Source organism: Labeo rohita, chromosome 21 (genome assembly GCF_022985175.1).
Source record: "Labeo rohita strain BAU-BD-2019 chromosome 21, IGBB_LRoh.1.0, whole genome shotgun sequence".
Lineage (NCBI taxonomy): Eukaryota > Metazoa > Chordata > Actinopteri > Cypriniformes > Cyprinidae > Labeo > Labeo rohita.
Genome location: NC_066889.1, coordinates 14,244,558 through 14,262,776, shown reverse-complemented (window position 1 = coordinate 14,262,776; position 18,219 = coordinate 14,244,558). Strand labels below are relative to the sequence as shown.

General features: G+C 35.1%; 1 protein-coding gene across 1 annotated transcript in view; it reads left to right on the top strand.

The window, feature by feature from the left end:
• Positions 1 to 7,375, top strand: part of ddx10 (DEAD (Asp-Glu-Ala-Asp) box polypeptide 10) — a 39,235-nt gene extending 31,860 nt beyond the window's left edge. The window contains exon 18 of the mRNA XM_051093251.1: positions 4,362 to 7,375. Coding sequence (XP_050949208.1) covers positions 4,362 to 4,563 — 202 coding nt within the window. The 3' untranslated portion in view covers positions 4,564 to 7,375. The remainder of the gene's footprint in view (positions 1 to 4,361) is intronic.
• Positions 7,376 to 18,219: the final 10,844 nt, after the last annotated feature.

Sequence of the window (18,219 nt, the reverse complement as noted above, 5' to 3'; positions counted from 1 at the left end):
TAGGTGGCAGCGAGTGACTGTTAATGAGTGAGTCATTGAGTTTTAACTAATTAATTCAAATGGCTGAATAATTCAGGAACAAAGCATTTGACTGTTAATGAAACTGTTGACTGTTATTCAACCGATTCATTCAAAAAGCTGATTCATTCCGTAAGTAAACACTGTCCATTGCACAGACTAACTATATTAAATTATATAAATATCAAAAAAACCATACCGAAACATTTTTGTTATTTATAATTTAGAATGCCTTGAATTTTAATAGACTAATAAATCATGTGCGTGCACTCTCTTTGTGTGATTTTTAATGATATACTTAATAATGTCAGATAACTGCAACAACACTTACTATGTGTGACCCGGGACCACAAAAACAGTCATAAGTGTAAATTTCTAAAATAAGCATCATCTGAAAGCTGAATGAATAAGCTTTCCATTGATTGTATGGTTTGTTAGGAAATGACAATATTTGGCCGAGATACAACTATTTGAAAATCTGGAATCTGATGGTGCAAAAAAATCTAAATATTGAGAAATCGCCTTTAAAGCAAATGAAGTTCATAGCAATGCATATTGCTAACCAAAAATTAAGTTTAAATATATATACGGTAGGAAATTTACAAAAAATCGATAAATTTGACCCATCCAATGTATTTTTGGCTATTGCCAATATACCCGTGCAACATAAGACTGGTTTTGTGGTCCAGGGCCACATATTATCACAGACAATATACTGTTTATCACACAGCACACCTCAGCCTCGACTTGGGTAGAAAATGAAACCGGCTGCGGTTGTGCACGCACTTGTTTGCACATGAGCAAAGCAAAGGTGTTTTTTAGAAGTCTAGCTTGCAAGCACCAGACTACTGATTTGTTAAACCTGCTCGCCTGCAGTCTGTGTTCTTCTGACTTTATTTTGTAGTAAGTAACGAATACGCTTCGGGGAAATGTATAGGAGTAAAAGTATACATTTTAAATAGGAAATGTAGTGGAGTAAAAGTGAAAGTTGACAGAAATATAAAAACTCAAGTAAAGTACAGATACTCCCAAAAGTATCTTTTTAATTAATCTGTAAAAATAATATTTTTTACAGATTTACATAATTGCAGATTTACTCCCAATCTACATAAATGCGTCTATGTTCGCGCAAGTCATTCGCGATCCAGCTAAAGTAAACAGGCTCGTCTCTCCACAGAGAGAAGAGAGGGGGCGGGGCGAGCAGAGCTCATTTGCATTTAAAGCAGCCTCGACCAGAATGGGATGATTTTTGCAGAGCTTATTTTGGCAAGGTAAAAGGGTGTTGTTTTACACAACCATTGAGAATTTTTAACCAAAGTATATTATAGACTTTTCATTAAGACCCTGAAGAATCATATTAACTTGTGGAAAATGGGCATCCGATGACCCCTTTAAGGACTGTAACGAAGTATAATTACTTCGTTACATTACAGCACTGGAGGTCGGTCAAGTTGTTCATGGCTGACCAGTGTAGAACATTATATAAATGTTTTACTTTATGACGTGTAGCCATCAGGGAAGTGGGATTCGAGTTACTAATGGCTTTTTTAGGCTGTACCGAGTCGATTCTTTTCTTTTTTGGGAGACAGTAACTTTATTTATTGTGCACTTTTGGTTTTACAATTTTGTAGATCATTTACATTCACATAAAGCTACATTACACATTGCATGAAAGGCAATATTGGAAATGGCATAATAGGGCACTTTAAAGCACAAACACATTTTAAATTGAAGAATTTAAATTGATTTTTCTAAATGGTGCAGCCCTTCCAACAACTGACTAGAAAATACAGATTTTATTATATTGTATGAGTTATATTGTATGAATCAAAGAAACTGAGACATGAGTAAATGATGACCGAATTTTCATTTTTGATAAGTTTTTCCTCAACGTTTGAGATTTTTACCAGCAGTGCTTTATTTAGCTAATCAATTCTCCACCCTTATCCTCCTGAGTCATTAAGCTGGTTGGATATGGCCAGTGATTTGAAACTCTATATGACCAGAAGCCCTTAACAACTTAATGATGTGTGCTAGTGACAACCCTGACCGCTATAGAGCAGAGGATGGATTTTCCCACCTCCAGGTGGTCTCTGGACAGACCTTTAATGACATTAGTTGTCCTGGATGCACATGAGTAAACCATTCATGTCTTAATTCTTTTAATTAAGTTAAGGCCATTGAAGACCTTCTACCTTAATTAGATTCTTTGCTGATCTGTCATCCTTCCTTGTTTCTTGATGGTTTTATTATGTAAAAGAGCTGTGCATCAACCACTTCCGTCCACATATCTCATTACATATAAAACCTTATCTCAGGAAGGCACAGAAAGCTCTCATTAAAACATGTTTAAAACAGTCTAGCACTTGAGATTTATTTAAGTATAATTGTGCTGTTGATTCCGTGCAACAAAATGGTGGAAGTCCTTTTACTTTCCTTTACAAAACAGCTGAACTTTTGTTCTTGCTATAAATGTGACTCTTATTGACCAGAGGAAAGTTTTTCACACCTCAGAGTCTCTTGACAGGACCTTAATAGTATTAGTTGCCCTGGATGTGCATGAATGCACCATTCCAGCCTCATTTAATTAAGTTAGGAATTGTCTGCATTGGCTATCAAGGTCACCCGCATGGGCCGGTACATTAAAAAACCCATTCACCTCAATTGGTAATAGGAATTGTCAACGCCTCCTAGATGTATCTCAGATGATTGCTTTTGCAAGTGCTTTGGTGCATCAGTGGTCCTGTGGGAAATGATCAATGATTTGTTTTGCAAATGCATGTTCTCCAAAGAAGTTTCAGGCAGCTCAAGGAAAGTCCTTCCTAGCTCAGCGCATATGCTTGCTGCGTGGTCTCAGATTGACAGCTGAAAGCTGCTGTTGTGTTTAAAGATGAAGTAAGAGTAGCACATCACAGGATCTCTTGTGTTTACAAGTAGGGGATGGGATGGGGTAGGATGTGCTACTTTTACTGAAGTTGTCCTCTAGGCAAAAGCAAATTAGATGCAGGTAAAACAAATATGCCTAATTATTCAGGGTTTCTCCATATCAACTGAAGTTCAAAAAGAGCATCTTTAACGTATAGACTTTAAAAATAAACATACAGAAACATTTTAATATTGCAGTATCCCATTCCAAAGTTTTATTTACATTTTCATAAAGGTATCCATGATACATCCTAGCATCCTATATACACATTTATAATGTTACAAAAGATTTCAATCTCAAATTATGCTGTTCTTTTCAACTTTGTTTGTCAAAGAGCCCTGAAACTTTGCACGAACGTACAAATATCAACGTTAACATTAATTTTAATTTATTTATCCATTTTATTATTTTATTTTATTTGTTTTTGAGCACCAAATCAGCATATTAGAATGATTTCTGAAGGATCATGTAACACTGAAGTCTGGAGTAATGATGCTAAAAAAATAAAATTAAATAAATTAATGCAGCTTTCCCATCACAGGATTAAATTGCATTTTAACATGTATTTAAATACAAAACATGAATTTAAATTGTAAAATTAATTCACAATATTACTGTTTGTGCTGTATTCCTGATCAAATAAATATTAGAGACTACTTTTGAACGTTTGTATGTAAAATGTTTTATATATATATATAAAATCAAATTTTATTCTTTCTTTTTTTTTTTTAAAGAAATTAATACTTTAATCGAGCAAGGATGTGTTAAATTGATAAGAAGTGATAGTAAAAAAAAAAATTAATAAATTCTGTTCTTTTTAACTTTTTAATCATCAAAGAATCCTGGAAAAAAAATATTAAGCAGCACAACTATTATAATAATAAATCAGCATATTAGAATGATTTCTGAAGGATCATATGACACTGAATACTGGAGTAATGATGATGAAAATTCAGCTTTGCATCATAGGAATAAATTGTATTTTAAAGTATATTAAAATAAAAAAATAAAAAAACATTTTTTCAAATTGTTATAATATTTCACAATATTGCTGTTTTTCTGCATTTTTGACCAAATAAATGCAGCCTTGATGAGCCTAAGAGACTTTTTTAAAAGACATTACAAATATTACCGACCCCAAACTTTGAACACTAGTGTACATAACAAAGACTTGACATGAAAAACAAATTTTACATGTAGAAAATTAACTTGCATTTTCTTAACTTGATTCTCATGTGCATCAATGACTCGCAGGCAGCAGTATATATGATTACATGACAAAAATGTGTGCTTTTTCCTAGATTAACGGGGTGACACAGCTTACCCCACTCTTTATTGTATATTCTAGCTTGTCTTCTTTTTATCTTCTGTCTTCACATCTTTGCATTAACCCTTGTTCCTGTCTTTGTCTTTGCAGCGATTCATCAGACCACGGTGGCAGGAAGAGAAGTTTCAGCAGCGGCAGCAGTGAGGATGATGATAGCGATGATGAAGTACAGCAAACACAGGTGGGCAGGAAGAAGCCCAGGAAGGAGTCTGCAATAGCTCCTCTGGACACTGGCCTCTCGCTGGCCGAAGACGAGGAGCTCGTGTTGCATTTACTGGGCAGTCACAGCTAGTTCCTTCGGAAAAAGGTTCCTGTACCCACCTTCCCCTCCAGAGTTTCTTATTCCTTGTACTTGTATGTTGAGTTTATAAAATGCCCCTTGACTAATAAAATTTCTCCTGATTGTGAAGACAACTTTAAGATTCATTGCCACACATATCTTTATGTGATTTATTGTGTGAGAGAGCAGGATATAATTTCCTTTTCTGCCTCTTCCCTTCTTTACATCCTCAAGACAGGAATTGAATTCTCATGCGGCGTCTTGCCAGACAGCCTCAAATTACCTAAAAACTCCTGTTTTGCAGTGAAGCAAAAAAAGCAGCGCAGCTGATGTCAATCCTGATAGAGAACCACTGTGAAGTCCCAGGTGCCATCTCTAACCTATTACTGTTAAACTGCTCTCATTATTTCTGGTTTGAATATTGCCTTCCTGTCACATTGAACCGTCACTTAATGTGTGATTTACTCTCCCTCATTTCTGTGGCGGAAATAGAAATGGAGGGTTCTCGAAGAAAACTTTGGTTTTGCGACTATTGCCTCTTATTCAACACAAATCCATCTTTCTGAATTGTCTGGTTGTCTGCACTTAGCTGGCTCGTGTCTGGTGGGGGATTGGATTGGTTTTATATATAGGCACAGTTTAACACCAGCATAACTTCTCATTGTGCAATGGTGACCTTATCCAACCCTGGTTTTATCAGATCCGTTAACAGCTTCTCGAAGTGTTCTCGAGATTTAATCATTCGCCCACTCTCATTTAGCAGCTGGTTTTCCGTAATGACATGGCTTACAATGCACATTATGTTATTACAGCCACTGTTCAACACAAAGTACACCACCATTCAAAAGTTTGGGATCAGTAAGATTTTTAATGTTTATTAAAGATGTTTCATATGCTAATCGAGGTTGCATTTATTTGATCAAAAATACAGAACAAAAAAAATTTGTGAAATATATTGCAATTTAAAACAACAGTTTTCTCCTTCTACAGCTTTAAAGCTACAACCACCAAACTCGGGTCAGACCTTCAGACTGGTCTGAAGTTAGTTCCTATATCTTTTCTAACTGATCCGGCTCACGGTTTTAGAAAACCAGACTATCAAAACCACATAAAATCCCATAGACTTTCATTGAAGGGGTGAAACCTTTTGTACAAAGAGAACTATGGTGCATCTAAGCTGTTTATTGCTATAGCAAAGCTTAACAACTCCCTACTTAAAAAAAAAACAGCTAAAACCAGCCTAAGCTTTGGCTGCTCTCCCAGGCTGGCTTTAAAGTGGTTTTGGACACTTTTTAGCTGGTCAGGCTGGTCTTAGCTGGCCAAGCTGGGAGACCTGCTAAAAGACCAGCAAGGTTAAACCAGCTAAAACTAGACAGCCGACCAGATTTTTACTGAATCAACTGGTTTTAGCTGGTTTAAACATGTTAATCATGTTAGCAACATGCTAGTAACTTGCTAATCATGCTAACAACACGTTAGTAACACGCTAATCATGTTAGAAACGTGATAGCAACATGTTAATCATACTAACAACATGCTAGAAAAGTTAATCATGCTAAAAACAAGTTACCGACATGCAAATCATGCTAACAACATGCTGCTAATATGTTAATCATGTAACATGTTAATCATGCTAGTAACTTGCTAATCATGTAAGCAACATTCTAGTAACCCATTAATCAGGCTATAAACATGCTAGTAACATGTTAATTATGTTAACAACATGCTAGTAAATTGTTAATCTTCCTAAAATCATGTTAACTTGATAATCATGCTAGCAACAAGCTAGTAACATGTTAATCATGCTAGTAAGATGCTAGTAACTTGATAATCATGCTAGCGACATCTTAGTATCTTGCTAATCATGTTAGCAACATTCTAGTAACTTGTTAATCACGTTAACAACATGCTACCAGCAAGCTAGTCATGTTAGAAACATGCTAGTAACTTGTTAATCTTGTTAGAATCATGTTATTAACTTGATAATCATGCTAATAACATGCTAATCATGAGAAAACAGGCTAACAATATGTTAAATCATGCAAGCAATGTGCTAAATCATGATAGCAACATCAACTTTTACAGCTACTTCAAAATTGCAAAACTCAAAATTTGTTCTCAAACTTTACTCATCTAGTTTATTTCTGTGATCAAAGCACATTTTTCAGCATCATTACTCCAGTCTTCAGTGTCACATGATCCGTCAGAAATTAGTGTTGGAAACCTGTGATACCTGTTTCAGGATTCTTTGATAAATACAAAGAAAGCATTTATTAAAAATAGAAATGTTTTGTATTTATATCTATAATGTTTTTACTGTCATTTTGTTTTTTTGTTTTTTTTTATCAATTTAACACATCCTTTTTGATTAAAAGTATTAATTTATTTTTAAAAAAGACCCCTTACCTTTGAATGGTAGTGTGTATATATAGTTACAAATATAGTTACAAAAGAATTATTTTTTTAAAATAAATGCTATTTATTTAAGAACCCCAAAAAAGAAATATTTAGTAGTACAATTTTTTTTTCAACATTGATGATAATTTATCATAATAGAATGATTTCTGAAGGATCATGTGACACTGAAGGCTGGAGTAAAAGAAAATTTACATGTGATCACAGAAATAAATTCTAATTTAAAGTATATTAAAACAGAAAATAGTTATTTTAAATTGCAATAATATTTCACAATTTTCTGTATTTTTGATCAAATAAATGCAGCCTTGATTAGCATACGAAATATCTTTACAAAACACAAAAAATCTTTTGAATGCCGGTGTATGTTAAACAGTGGCTGTAATAACATAATGTGCACTGAAAACCTTGTCATTATGGAAACCAGCTGTGGGCGATTGATTAAATCTTGAGAACACTTTGAGAAGCTGTTAACGGATCTGATAAAACCAGGGCTGGATAAGGTCACCACTGCAGGAGTAATGATGCTGAAAATGTAGCTTTGCATCACAGGAATAAATTCTATTTTAAAGTATATAAAAATTGAAAACTGTTATTTTAAATTGTAATAATATTTCATAATATTTCACAATATTACAGCTTTTTCTGTATTTTTGATCAAATAAATGCAGTCTTGAATAGCAGAAGAAACTTAAAAAAACATTAAAAATGTGTAGGTAAGTGTGTATGTGTGGCAGTGTAGGTATCCTGGGTCATTCCTGTTATACATTCCTGTTATTCTGTTATATGACTTTTAAAAATAAATCCTATTGTATTTCTTTATTTATATTGTTTTAATACATTTAAAATAAGAATAAGAATAATATTAAATTAATAATTTATTTACACTTTTAAAAGTATTCATACCCCTTCATTTTTTTTCTTCACATTTGTGACCCTGGATCACAAAACCAGTCATAAGGGTCAATTTTTCAAAATTGAGATTTATACATCATCTGAAAGCTGACTATATAAGCCTTCCATTGATGTATGGTTTGTTAGAATAGGACAATATTTGGTCGAGATACAACTGTTTGAAAATCTGGAATCTGAGGGTGCAGACAAATCAAAATACTGAGAAAATCGCCTTTAAAGTTGTCCAAATAAAGTTCTTAACAATGTGTATTACTAATCAAAACTTAAGTTTTCATGTATTTAAAGTAGGAATTTTACAAAATATTTTCATGGAACATGATCTTCACTTAATTTCCTAATGATTTTTGGCATAAAAGAAAAATCAATAATTTTGACCCATACAATGTATTTTTGGCTATTGCTACAAATATACCCCAGCGACTTAAGACTGGTTTTGTGGTCCAGGTTCACATTTGTTATTATAGCCTTATGTTAAATTGTTTTTCTCATCAACACTACATACACCATAATGACAAAGCAAAAATAGATTTGTGATAACTTTGCAAATGTATTAAAAAGAAAAAACTGTGTAAGTTGCATAAGTATTCATACCCCTAACTCTACTTCGATAAAGCACTTTTAGCTACAGCCTCAAGTCTCTTTGCACATCTGCATTTGGGTATTTTCTGCTATTCTACTCTGCAGATCCTCTCAGGCTCTGTCAGGTTGGATGGGACCACTGGTGGACATTCAGGTTTCTCAAGAGATGGGAGTTCAATTGGGTTCAAGTCCGAGCTCTGGCTGGGTCATTTAAAGGTGTTTACAAAGCTATCTTACCTGTGTGTTTAGTGTTAGTTTAGTGGAAGGTAAACCTTCTGCCCAGTCTAAAGTTCTGAGCACTTTGTACCAGGTTTGCTGCACTGAGGTATATATATAATTATCAGTCGTGAAATGTACTAAGAAATGTTTCTTGAGCACCAGCTCAGGATATTAGAATGATTTATTAAGTATCATGTGACACTGAATACTGCAGTAATATTTTAAATTGTAATAATATTTCATACTATTACTGCTTTACTCTATTTTTAATCAAACAAATGCAGCCTTGAAGATAGTTCTTTCAACACCCTTGTACTAAAAGCCAAGAAACTTTCCTTTTGATTTAATATATTGACACTTTTAATGCACTTTTAAGTGAGCTCTCCAGTATACTGGACATACATGATGGAGGCATGAAATAGAAAGGCTTGTTTTTACTCGCTGTGTAGTTTGGAGATGGCTTGTCTATTCGTCTTTGATTCTTATCACTTATCACCTTTACCGAACAACTGCAGGCAGGCGGTACTCGTAGTGTTGTGGTGGATGTGACAGGCATGCACCTTGATGTATTGTGTTTGTATATGACTGGGTTGCATAGATTCTCTTTGTGTTCTGGGTTTGTGGGTGCAGAGTCATCCATCACAGACGTGAGTTTATTAGGCGCCTTCATCCTGCCTGGAAAGCTATTTCCCATGGTGCTATTTCTCCCCTCTAATGACTGTTTCAGCACTGAGGAGTGTGTAGCCCTTCAGACGTTTCTCTGTAGCTTTGTGCACACAGACTTTGCACGCACATGTTAATGTTAATACAAATTCAGATTGCAGCGACGGTTTTGCTTAACAAGGAAGGATTGTTAAAGAAATTGCTTAGCCCAAAATTGAAAATACTCATCGTTTAATGTCTCAAGTCATTTTGGACTTTGTGCCTTTTTCCTTTGGAAGTTCAGCAGTTCTCCAAGCAATAAAGGTGGATGAAAACCAAAGAAAAAAGACGAAAAGCGCCATTAAAAATACATTTAAAGACGTATGGGCTACCATAATGGCGGTCCATATATCTTGAGCACTATATTCCAAATCCTTTAAAAGAGCATAAAAGCTTTGTGTGAGAAACAGACAGAAATTTAAGTCATTTTTCACAATGTTGCTTTGAAAAAGCCACCACTCACATTCATTGTATAGAAAAGACAAGCTTAGACAGTCTGCTAAAAATATCTTGTATGTTTCACAGAAAAAAGAATGGATCCTCTGTAGTGAATGGGTGGTGACAAAATGAGAGTTCAAACCACTGATAAAAAACATCATAATAATCCACAAGCAGTCCACATGACTCTAGTCCATCACTTAACATCTTGTGAAGAGAAAATCTTTTAAAAAAACTTTAAACTCGCTTCTATCCCAAAAAAAAAATGCTTTCTCAAGTGAAAAAGTCCAGTCCCTGTTGTCCTTTCACATCATAAACCACTGACATGTTTGTTTAGAACTGTTTTACCCTGTTTTTGGTTGTAAATGGTGCATAATTTATGCATATTTTTCTCCTGATTCAGAAATTGTGATTTTTCTTTTTTTTTTTTTTTTTCTCTCTCTCCTTCACTGGAGAAAGCAATAATATGGATCCTCAGTAATAAAAAAAAAAAAAATTCAATGCTTTATAAGACAGTAATTGATGAAATAATAGTCGTGTAGATTATTGTGATGTTTTTGTCAGCTGTTTAGACTCTTTGATGGCACCCATTTACTGCAGAGGATCCAATTGGTGAGCAAGTGATGTAATGCTGAATTTCTACAAAGCTGTTTCTTAGAAACAAACTCACCTACATCTTTGATGGTCTGAGAGTGAGCAAATTTTCATTTTTTGTTGAACTCTTTCTTTCAAGGATTAGTTCACTTCCAGAACAAACATTTACACATAATGTACTCACCCCACATCCAAGGTGTTCCTGTCTTTCTTCAGTTGTAAAGATAATGTTTTTTGAGGAAAACATTTCAGGATTTGTCTCCATGTAATGGACATCGCTGGTGCCCCAAATTTGAACTTCCAAAATGCATTTTAATGCAGCTTCAAAGGGCTCTAAACCAGAGGTCCCCAACCACCGGTTTGTGACCCACTACCCAGCTGTTGAAGATTTTCTACCGTGTCGCAAGATTGTTCTGGGGAAAATTTGTATAGGTATGACACTCTCTGTTATTTATTGTGGGTAACTGATTGTTTTAATTATTGTGTGCTTTCATTGTATGCGATTGATATGGAGTAGCAATTTGACTTAGTTAAATTAGTAAATAAAAGATTGCTCTGATCTGTCATATAGCCTATTAGGGCTTAAACAGATCGCAGTTGATCCGTGATATGTACGGACCAGATCCAGACCCCACTGTTCAGCATGTGATTCGCAGATGCCGGTAAAGGTCTTAATTTAAGTCAATTCACTATACAGATAGTGAAAGTAAAAAAAAAAAAAAAAACAACTGACGAAGATTTGTAATGCTGCATTAACGGCGCATATTCTCTAGGAACGACAAGATATGAATCTACTTCAACATATGCTGATAACGGTGTATAACTGTCTAAAATTAGTGCCCCAATACCCCCAGCAACCACCCACCCCCCGATCCGCGAGAATATTTTCGGTCCGTGGAGTAAAAAAAGGTTAAAGACCACTGCTCTAAACAATCCCAGCCAAGGAATAAGGGTGTTATCCAGTGAAACGATCGATTATTTTCTACAAAAAAAAAAAAATCTAATTGATATACTTTTTTAACCTCAAATGCTCAGTGTGAACTGTGTTTTTTTTTTTTTTTTGGTCATGACAGTTAGGGTACGTCTAAAAACTCCTGTCTCATTTTCTCCCCCAACTTCAAAATGGTGCTACATCACTGCTTTACCTTTTTTGTAAAGGTTGTTTGATCTTCTTTGCATGTTTGAAGCTGCGTTTAAACTGCATTTTGGCATTTGGGGGCACCATAGAAGTCCATTACATGGAGAGAAGTCCTCAAATTTTTTCCTCAAAACACAATTTCTTTACGACTGAAGAAAGAAAGACATGAACTTCTTGGATGACGAGGGTGAGTACATTATCTGTCAATTTTTGTTCTGGAAGTGAACTAATCCTTTAAGGATGAAGATAAAACTGCAAAGTGGTTGAGTTGATTCCATGCTAGTGTGGCTAGCTCTGTGGCTCCTCTGTTGTAAAGAACTGATTGACTGCAGTGCCTTTTGGGAGAGGATGTGGTCTGCCACATTGTCATTAGTGACAGAAAAGCTTAGATTTATCACATCTGGTGCCTCTGATCTGGTAGATACAAATGAGAGCAGCTCTCCATATGCTGTAGATTGTAACACTGTAGAACACTGAAAAATATGATCCACAACCTACAGTTAATGAGATACCCAAGGTGCCGTTTATCTCTTCAACTTTCTGGATCATAGCTTTCCCCATTGTGACAGTGGTATTGTGAATCATGAGGATTATGTGAATTAAATAGCCCATTTTTTGCTTAGAATAATGTATATTGTGGCTGGGGTGAATGGGTTCACATCTAATTATAGTGTATTGAGAAGTCATTGCCAAGCGACTGAGTTGTTTATTGGCTTTTGGTCCAGGTGAAGATTATAAGGCAATTTAGCTCTAGTTTGAAGATGTGTCCAGAGCTGTTTGACCTTTGAGGAGACAGGGACAGCTGTCACTTGACTTCAGATCAGATAGGCAGGACCACTAGAGATGAAATGTCTGACAATCACAGGTCCATTTTGGCCTTAAGGGTCAGCATCTTTACACTGTTTGAGATTACAGATTGTAAAAATAACTTTTAGAAGTTTCTTCCTGTGTAAAAATAGTATAAAGGAAGAAACCTTCTGTGGACAGTGAAGAGCCTGAGGTACAGATTAGATTCCATTGTATAGACATCAGCATATCTCTGTCCATAATATTGCTTTCTCTAGTGAAGATGTAATCTTGTCTGAATCAGGAGCAGTTCTAAACTAATATATTGGAGGATTTTGATGTGAGAGAACAACAGCGAATGGACTTTTTTATTTGAGGAAGCATTATTAATTTACTCACCCCCATGTCATCCAAGATGTTCATGTCTTTCTTTCTTCAGTCGAAAAGAAATGTAGGTTTTTGAGGAAAACATTCCAGGACTTTTCTCCATATAGTGGACTTCTATGGGAGCGAACAGGTTGAAGGTCCAAATTGCAGTTTCAATACAGCTTCAAAAGGCTCTACACGATCCCAGCCAAGGAATAAGGGTCTAGCAACACGATCGCTCATTTTCTATAAAAAGTTAAAGAAATTCTGTACTTTTTCACCACAAATGCACATTTTGCACTAGCTCTACGATGCACCTCTTACTGCATTAAGGAATCATGTTGGAAAGGCCACGCATGGTTACTCAAGTGTGATTTTACATCTCGCAATTCTCCAAATTCGCAATAAAAAATTTGTGCAAATGTGAATTTATACCTTGCAATTCTGCCTTTTTTCTTACAAATGCAAGGTTGTATCTCACAATTCTGCCTTTTTTCTCACAAATGCAAGTTTGTATCTCACAATTCTGACTTTTTTCTTGCAAATGTAAGTTTATATCCCAGAATTCTGACTTTTTTTCTCGCAAATGCGAATTTATGTCTTGCAATTCTGCCTTTTTTCTTACAAATGCAAGGTTGTATCTCACAATTCTGACTTTTTTCTTGCAATTGCAAATTTATATCATGCAATTCTGACTTTTTTCTTGCAAATACAGCAACTGTGACTTTTTTCGTGCAAATGCAGGCTTGTATCTCAAAATTCTGACTTTTTTTCTTGCAAATGTAAGTTTATATCTCACAATTCTGACTTTTTTTCTCGCAAATGTGAATTTATGTCTTGCAATTCTGCCTTTTTTCTTACAAATGCAAGGTTGTATCTCACAATTCTGACTTTTTTCTCACAAATGCAAGTTTAAATCTTGCAGTTCTGACTTTTTTCTCACAAATGTAAGTTTATATCTTGCAATTCTGCCTTTTTTCTTACAAATGCAAGTTTGTCTCTTGCGATTCTGGCTTTTTTCTTGCAATTGCAAATTTATATCATGCAGTTCTCACTTTTTTCTTGCAAATACAGCAATTGTGACTTTTTTCGTGCAAATACAAGTTCGTATCTCGCAATTCTGACTTTTTTCGCGCAAATACAAGTTTGTATCTTGCAATTCAGATTTTTTTTCTCGCAATTTGAAGTTTGTATCACGCAATTCTGACTTTTTTCGCAATTGCGAGTTAATGGAAAACTAAATCTCATTTTCTCCTCCAACTTAAAAATTGTATGACATCGTTGTTTTACCTTTTCTGTAAATGCTGTTTGACTTTTTTTTTTTGTATGTTTAATTTGTAAACATTGGGTCCGCACCTTCACCTATTGTCACACGTGACCTTTCCGTCTAGACTACGTAATGCGAGCCAAGTTGAGCTAGTGCAAGACAAGCATTTATGGTTAAAAAGTATAGCAATTTTTATTTATTTGTTAGAAAATGAGGATCATTTTGCTAGATTCTTTAGCTGGGATCATGTATCTGAAATCTGCATTAAAATAACCTATTCAAAATGTAAAATGCACGCAGATGTATGGATGTAATTTACAGCTACAGGATATTTTCAGCACTGGACAGCACCTTCTCTCCAGCCGTATCTTTCAGGGGATTTGTTATTGTTGGCCGTTGTCTCATTTACATGCACATCCACGCGATCCCTCTCTGTGAAGTGTTTACTGGAGCACTTCATTGATTCACTAGCCTTTGGTGCTCCAAATGTTCCTTCTCATGGGGTTTATTTGGCCGAGTGAGCAGTCCGAAGCCGAAATAAATGGCGAAAAATGATAGGGGAGCACGCACTGGATCGTGAGATTAATGAGAACACTCTCTAGGACTACTGTTTACGTCAAGTCTGAATTAAGCAACTCTTATACACACCTAAATGCCAAATTTAAATCATTTCACCACGACTGCCAGAGGTTTCACTTAAGTGGTCTTCAACGTGAATAAAAGAGACTTTTAATCGGCTTTCACTTGGCTTTCTGAGGTAAGGCACTTTTACCTCATGACAAATTATGTATGAGAGTAAAGTTAAACATTCGATTTGTCTGTTTTTCTCTGTTCCTAATGCTGGTAAGCAATTTACTGTGAAACGTGTGTGACATAAACAACATATGTTGTAGTTCTGTATAACGTGATAAGGCAAGGTGACGTGCCTACAACGTCATAACATTTTTGCAATGTTGTGAAAATATTTATTACGTCAAAAAATGACATCTGTCGTATTACGTACTTACAATAAACGTTAACAACGTTTTACAACGTCGTTGCGACGAAGGCTCGCAGAATACGTAATGAACACAGGCTACGTCAGAGATCTGTGGGAAGTCATCTTTCCAAACCAACACCTTTTTTCCACACCAATTCAGTCAACGGGACCAGGCTGTTATATCAGGTACGGATAAAACGTTTAATTAGCATACCTTATTTCCCAAAAGCAATGTTTGTTGTCAGTTTATTGTCTTTTAAGTTTTGAAACATCCTCATTTTCTCCTTGATTATTTTCAGGGCTGACAAGAGATGTCTAACCGGCTGAAATAAACCCAGCGACTATCGGATATTTCTAATCAGTTCTCTTGGAATTGTAAACCTGATTTAACGGATTGTGAGTTATGAAGGCGTCTGAGATTACGTGGGGCGCTTTTAACGGAGCGACCGAGACTAACGGGACGCGCACGGAGAAAGTTCAGCACGTGTTCCAGCCTTTCTCATCCGCTGTCGCTCTTCTGGTGCTGGGAATGGCCATTATCGGGATTATATTGCTGTCACTGACCACCTACCACTTTCACAAAAGCAAGATGAAGAAGAGGAAGATGCTGAGGGCGCAGGAGGAATATGAGCGGGATAACTGTGGCTCATCTGTCCCGGTCAGAGTGAAGCCCCCGTTGAGCCGCTGCGTGATTGCCCGCCCCGCTCCACCGCAACATCCACCGACAAACACTGAGACGAAACACCGCGAGGGAGACGTTTTGGACGGAGTTACTGGCTCTTCATAACGGGACCGATGAAAACTGTGGCTTTTGTAAATATGTAAAATAAGCAAGCATCTATAATCTCTTTGTTCACATTGGGAGATGTGACTGGTCTTTCCCACGATCATCGTATGGCGGACTTTACAAAGTATCTGAATAATGACAGTCCTTTAATTTAATAATGACAGTCCTTTAATTTAAAATAATAATTAAATGGAAATCAATGGATGGTGAAACACAACAGTGGACCAAGGAATCTTGATTTGGGATTCTCTTAAGATGCTGTCCAAGGTGCTGATTGATTTTCTCTACTCATTTAACCCATTTAATCCCTCAAATTAAATGTAGTTTTGAGTTGGAATGGTTTTAAACGAGTAGTTGAGGTGTTTCACGCACAATAAATGAATCTGTCTTGATTTCATGTGAACATGGCTGGTATAAACTGTCATATGACCTCTGGTTTAATTGCATCTTTGGTAATTACAATTTTGAAAAGAGGTTGTTAATGTAGGTTTTAAGTAGTTTATTAATATTAATTCAAAACTATTTGTGACCCTGGACCACAAAACCATAAGTGAGTCATAAGTGTCAATTTTAAGAAATTGAGATTCATACATCTGAAAGATGAATACATAAGCTTTTAATTGACGTATGGTTTGTTAGGATAATATTTAGCCAAGATACAACTATTTTTTAAATATCTGGAATCTGAGGGTGCAAAAAAAAAAAAAAAAAAAATTTCAAAATATTGAGAAAATCACCTTTAAAGTTGTCCAAATGAAGTTCTTAGCAATGCATATTACTAATCAAAAATTAATTAATATATTTACAGTAGGAAATTTACAAAATATCTTAATGGAACAATCTTTACTTAATACCCTAATGATTTTTGACATTAAAAAAATAAAAATGATAATTTTGACCCATACAATGTATTTTTGGCTATTGCTACAAATATACCTGTGCTACTTATGACTGGTTTTGTGGTCCAGGGTCACATTTAATAAAAATTTAATTTTAGTGTTAAAATTAAAATATTTATTTTTTCATTTTTTAAATTTATTTCCATTTATTTATTTGCTTTTATTTACTATTATTTAGTTATTATTATTTATTGATTTATCGATTTATTTATTCATTTATTGCATGCCATTCATTTCATTAGGCTATTCAAGCAGTGTAATACCAAATTTGGGATTAAATGGGTTAACTTTGTCTAATCATGAAGGGAATGATAAGACTAGAGCGTTTCTATTCTACTGTTAGAATAGTAATTATGATTATTATATTTGACTGTATATTCATTTGTAATTGAGATGAAACAATATTACAGAGCTTAGACGGGAGCTCAGTGAACTTTTGATTTATCCTATGCACTTGATTTTGCCATATCCATAACCAAGCATTCAGAACCATGTATTAATCATACCAATATTAAAGCACATCGATCTGTAAGATCATTGATAAGATGTTTCTTTCAGATTTATGATTCTTTTATTATTAAAACATGTATTCTAATAATTGTGATGATTTACATGTAAATAATAAAGCTTATTTGATTACACATCCAGCAGATGATTTGAGCATTGTGGTATTTTCCCCCTTTTTTTATGGTATCTTATTTCATAAATGTTTGCACAATGTGCAAGACAATTTTCTGTATTTCTGGAGTCTTGTATCAATGAGCACAGAGACCACATGCATTGTTGGACTCTCATGAAAGCTTTTGTTTTTCCTCTGGCAAAGTTTCAGTATAATCCACGCCAACCTGCAGATCGTCATATAATCATTTGCATCTTGTTATTGGAAAGCATGACAAAGCACAGTTAAAGACCATTTCCAGAGTGAAATCTGTTATTTTCTTATTAATCTGAGTGTTATCTTTAAATGAGATCACACTGCATCACTGATTATGTGTTTATCTAACATTTCTTTTCAGTCTCAGAATTACAGTTATCTGTAATACACATTGGTGAGACAAAGATTAAAAACAGGCTGATTTTCTATTTCAGTGGACTATATCGCCAAGATATAAAAGCATTTAATCTCCTGGATGGTGTATTGGGGTCAGGACAATAACTTTTCACTTTATTTAATCTGCATGCAGCTGACTCTAGCATATCATTCTGTTGATGTTAAAAGACTCTGCCTTCTATTGTTTATTTTAAAGGAAAAAGTTGATTCCCGTAACTAAGATGCAGCTCAACTGATTAAGTAACAGTTATAGCCTGACCCAGCATTCCCCTCTGGAAGCTGTTACAGCATGTTGCATACCTGTCAGCAATTTTGCAGCAACTCCAATTTATCCTTTGGGTTTAAAAAAATATATATTTCACCTGCCTCTCACTGTCACAGCCATCTTGATTTATGACAGGCTCCTCTTACAGGCTTGTCAGTTCAGTAACATGAAATTCACAGTTTATCTCCTGTGCACGCTTGAATAAGACTAAACACGAATATAAAATGACTTTCAAAATGTCAATCACACGATGCGCTTTTTAAACGCG